The sequence below is a fragment of the Dioscorea cayenensis genome, unplaced genomic scaffold (assembly GCF_009730915.1).
Source record: "Dioscorea cayenensis subsp. rotundata cultivar TDr96_F1 unplaced genomic scaffold, TDr96_F1_v2_PseudoChromosome.rev07_lg8_w22 25.fasta BLBR01001644.1, whole genome shotgun sequence".
In the NCBI taxonomy this organism is placed as follows: domain Eukaryota; kingdom Viridiplantae; phylum Streptophyta; class Magnoliopsida; order Dioscoreales; family Dioscoreaceae; genus Dioscorea; species Dioscorea cayenensis.
This window is the reverse complement of record NW_024088035.1, coordinates 15,991-21,175: the sequence shown is the minus strand read 5'-3', so window position 1 is coordinate 21,175 and position 5,185 is coordinate 15,991. Positions and strand designations below refer to the sequence as shown.

Below are 5,185 nucleotides of genomic sequence, written 5' to 3'. Positions count from 1 at the left end.
GAGAAAATACTAAAAAAAAAAAATCACAATAGTAACACCAAAAACAAAGTTAGGGTCTCGAAAAGCCCCTCATTTTAGACCATTTTCCGTACATTAACAAAACTAAGGCTTTCAAAGTTTGACAAAGCCCACAATTAATCCTTAGTAATATGCAAGTGAAAATAACAACAAACAATATTTTTACAGATATATATATATATATATATATATATATATATATATATATATATATATGTGTGTGTATATATATATATATGCTTCCACCATGCTAACAAAAGCACAACTTACTTGAAAAAATATAGTTTGAATGAAAGATACAACCCAACGATTAATGTCTTCAATCGATCAACTTTCAAGCTAGACTTCACTTAGAAAATACAAAAGATAATAATGGTAAACAAACCTCAAACTTGGAAACCAAATAATAATATGTCTTCACACCGGCATAAATAAAAAACCAATCAAAGAGTTCAAATTTGAGAAGAAAACCAGAAACAACACAAGCAATTCAGAGCATAATGGCACTCAGTAACTTTGGTAGATCATCGATCATGCGAAGAGAAATTGTAGTTCTCGAGAAGCTTTTTGAGATGTAAAAACCTGTGAATTAAAGACCATCAAATGGATGACATGATTTCTCAATGTTATAAGTTGCACATTGAATCTGAAACAAAAAGATAAGAAAAAGAAAAAGAACACTTTCTCCTAATAAATATTGATCTTACTTGGTTTGAGCATGAGATGATCTTTTAACTTGCAGTGCATGTAAACATAGAAAAACTCAAAGACCTTTCATTTACTTCCACTAGTCGAGCATTCATTAGGGTTCTCATCCTGTAAAGACAAGAATATTTAGCAAATTAATCATTCTTAATAAGTAAATGTTCCTAGTTTTAATTACATCCTTGTACATATTCCTCCATGCTTCCAACATTGTCCATGCTTTTAATAATAATCCAATTATTATTGGTGTTATAATGGGTGCATATTGATAAACTATAGATAAACTATATATATACTAACATTCAAACATGGATAATAAGGTAGGGAAAGAGGCATACATATAACAAATTAATAAATGCCCCTTCCAAAGTGAGATCTTATCAAGTTAAAATATATATACCCCTTCTAAAGTGAGATTTTATAGAGTTAATAATGCATATATAATGAATTTTAAAGCTCCTTATATATATATATATATATATATATATATATATTAAAAGAACTCAGTATGAATAGCAAAAATGAATTCTATAATTATATAAAAAAATCCTTATGTTTATAGCTGATTAATGAATAAAAAATTATATTAATAACCAACTTATTTTAACATTCATGAATCCACAGTACATGTGAAGAAGTTGGAAATAATAAAAGAAAAACATGAAACTTACCGTTTTGAAACGTGGCCGAAGGTGAGATGGGATGGTGGCATCATCCCAGTCTAAGCTTTCCCTCCATTCTCTCTCACAATCAATGAGTATTCTTTGATTGTTGTTGTTAATGCCACTCTTGAATGGTAACTTCTTTAGATTAAGACATTCATACACTAAAAGCCGTGAAAGTTGAGGGAAATCCAATGCAAAATTGCTTATGCTCACTAATTTTGGTAGCTTTTTTATGAGTAGAAATTTCAATGCAGGGAATGTTGGGCAGTGTTCAGAGACTTCTTGTTGTTGGATTTCTCTCTCCTCCTCGATGTAAAACAACGTTTCTATATTTGCACAATCTCTTATATGTAAAAAAGATAGACATGGGAGATGCAGGAGCCAAGCTAAATTATCCAAATTACATTCCCATATATATAACACCTTCAACACATGAAAAAAATCTGGAGGCGATAGATCTCTCCAAATAATGTTCTGCAGTTTTTTGACATTACGGATTTTGAGGTCATTGAGATGACTCCTACTTCCATTCATCACAATCTGCTCAAGCTGTGGGCATGATTCAATATATAGTGACTGCAATAATCCATGATTTTTGCAACTTAAAGTATCAAATGAAAGAGAGATCAAGTTATCCACATTGGCTAGATAAAGCCGAGTAGTTGGCAAACATGAGAGTTGTTGGAGAACCTCTTTTGATACTACACGCATACCTATTCCTTTGATGCTGTTGTGTTTTTTCAATTTCTTTAACGCTTCCAGGTCTACCCACCCTGATGGAAATACATCAATGACCTTCAACTTCTGTAATCTTGACATGAGATCTTCCTCTATCTTGCCAAGACCAGTCAAATCTCTGCATATCAGATACTGCAATTTCTTCAAATATACCAACTCCTTTGGAAGTGACGAGATAATTGTGTCTGAAATATTTAGGTATTGCAAATTAACTAAACATTTGATGTCCTTTGGAAGCTCTTTGATACAAGTGGCTTTTAAGATTCAAATATGTCAAATTTAGGCTCTGTCTGAAAAACCTTTTATGAATATTTTTCAAAATGATAATTAGGGTTTCCACCATTAAATACAACAAATCAGAACATTGATGAGACAAAATTGGCAAACGCTTCACTCTCCCTCTTATAAACAATACGTCATGGATTTCCACTCTCTCGCATCTGTTGATGGTATTTCAACTGCCAATCCATCATATTTTTCACTATCCATTTATTCATGTTTTTCCCCATAGTCTGATGCTATCCACACTGCCATCTCACTAAATTACATCATGTAACCCTCACAACAACATCATCATCATCAGGAGAATACCACAATAAACATGATTCCTCTAGCTTCTAAAGATCTGCCTTGCCCTCATGATAAAGCTTGTTGTAAATTGTCAAAATTACTGATCAGGCCTAAACCCATCCAACATTCTAACAAATCATCTTTTAGATAATGACCATGGCAAAAGGGAAGCTATATAAGAAACACTCCTGAGTATTTCTAGGTAGAGTATCATAACTGAGTTTCAAAATCGAAGTAATGAGTCCTGCACACCTTGAACTACTTTAGTACCCAAATTATTTAGCGAGCTCAAAAATACCTTCCCAGTCTTGGACAGTATTTGTTTTAGGCATGGCCGCACCGACCACTTGCAGAGCAAGTGGCAAACCACCACACTTGTTCATCGCTTGCCTTTGCTATTTTCTTGAACTTTTCATCTGACTCAATAACTGCTAGATTAACATTGTGCTTGAAAAAGGGTCCATGCTTCATCTGGTTCCAAAGCATTCCACTTTAATTCTTTTGCTTGCTCTCATCCGGGCACACACATCTTCTGATCGAGTAGTGAAAATCACTTTATATTTGGTGGAATCATCATCGTCCCTAAAAGGATTGATAATTCCAAGACCAACAAGGTCTACTGGCTCCCATATATTATCCAAGAGCAATACAATGTTCTTAGTTTTCAGGGCATTGAAGATGTCTTGTTGACCAGCAGAATCAGGGGACAAATGCAACTTTTTAGCAATCTCTTTCTGAAGTTCTTCAAACTGAGTATTTTTGTGAAGCTTTGATAACATAGCACATGATCAAATCCCATGTTTGCATTATCTAACAATCGTTGGTTGATCAAGAGTGTGGTCTTGCCCACACCCCCATGCCCCATATGCCAATTATATCGTTTGTTTTTCTTCCAGGTAATTGCAAGTAACATTAAGGTTGGAGACGATTTTTTCCCCCACTATTTTAGATGATTCAGGGACTGGTTTAGGAGGCGATTGCTCTATGAATGCGACTTGCGATTGTTCTTCTTCGCAACAGATTTTATTTCTTTTTAATAACTTGATTGCTCTTCTGCTAATGCTATACCTTGAAAACACAACAACTTTTGCTATATTCATCCAACAATTTTTGTTACCTTCTCATTTTTCTCCAACCTGTTTAAAATCAATTCAGATGTTGTGAAACCAATATACATTGACATTGCTTTATTATAACAAATTGAAAGCACAAAAAAGAAAAACATAAAAAAATCTATAAGATAATTATGAGAAAAAATCATCTTGATTTAGCAGTCAAAGTAAAATGTTTGACTATATTATTATTATTACTATCATCATCATCATATGCTTGATTATATTATCTGTCTTTTTTCTTATGTTCCAAATAATTCAATACGATTGTTACTTAATAAAACGTTCATTTTATATATGTTAATTGTAACTCTTCGTTATGTGGCAACTAAGTATAAACTAGCCAATTTGAAGTTCATTATTTTTTTCCCATAGGAGTGGATTAGTCATAATACTAATAGTCCACATCAATGTAATAGAAATAATTTTTAAAAATTGTTTACTAAAAACTATATGTGGTAGTTGGCATTTTGAAAATCAAACAATCTGGTCAACACACAACCACATCTAAATTAGGGGGTGTTGATCAATCATATATAAAAACTGTATACTGAGTCAACAGTATGATAAAACTGATATTATATAATCATCATATCGAATATTTCAAAATTATAGAAACAAAAATTGAATAAAATGACCAAATACAAGTATTAAAAAGCGCATTTAAACAAAGAGAATAAAAAAATTAAATAAGAAAAGGAAAAACTCATGGATGGAATTTAGCTTTTACCTTCCCTAATCCAAAGCTGAAGTTGAAGTGGATGGGTGGACTGTTTCCCTTTATTTTTGAGGGAGATCAAGCTCTCTCACAATTTCCTTCTTCTTGACCATAAGAGCTTCCATGGCGTTTTTTAATTTATCAAGTTTCTCTTCGGTGCAAAACACATTGCTCATGTCATTACGTACAACTTGACTCTGGAAGCAAGAACAGCAAGGTGCAAGACATAGCGTAAACGGATCCGGCATGTCGCTGATTTTTCTTTTGAAAGACTCTAACCAAGCACAAAACCAATGCCCTGAGAAAACGAAGAAGATGGAGTACTAGAGCAAAACCATTTTAATATACATATAATCTTGATCATTATTGATCATCATCTCAATGCATATTATAATATAATATAATATAATATAATATTATATAATATTGATTAGTGCGTTAGGTTATGCACCAACAACAAAGGATACATATTTTCTTCTTCAACGTCAAGATTGGCTGCGGAAGGATTCTTTTCTACGGATAAAATATTTTTCTTTAAAATTGTTTTATTAGTAATGTTGAAAATTAGCTAATCTTTCTAATATATTTTATTATTATTGATTAGTGGATAATTAATGTTGTTTCAACATCGTAAGATACAAAATTTCTTTTTTTAATTG

At 32.3% G+C, this 5,185-nt stretch overlaps 1 protein-coding gene across 1 annotated transcript; it reads right to left on the bottom strand.

The window, feature by feature from the left end:
* Positions 1-771: 771 nt before the first annotated feature.
* On the bottom strand, positions 772-3,079 carry LOC120256789 (disease resistance protein RPS2-like). Its single transcript, XM_039264456.1, has 3 exons — positions 2,995-3,079; positions 1,395-2,380; positions 772-834 (listed from the first exon to the last, which is right to left on the bottom strand). Exons 1-3 carry the CDS (start codon positions 3,077-3,079, stop codon positions 793-795), a joined length of 1,113 nt encoding a protein of 370 aa, XP_039120390.1. The 3' UTR covers positions 772-792.
* Positions 3,080-5,185: the final 2,106 nt, after the last annotated feature.

Bases quoted from the DNA above. Each gene is read 5' to 3' on its own strand.
- LOC120256789 (XM_039264456.1), bottom strand. From the start codon at position 3,079: ATGAACAAGTGTGGTGGTTTGCCACTTGCTCTGCAAGTGGTCGGTGCG. The intron at 2,381-2,994 runs GTATTTTTGAGC...GAATCTTAAAAG, and splicing joins TACTGTCCAAGACTGGGAAG to CCACTTGTATCAAAGAGCTT. The intron at 835-1,394 runs GTAAGTTTCATG...TTGTCTTTACAG, and splicing joins TTCGGCCACGTTTCAAAACG to GATGAGAACCCTAATGAATG.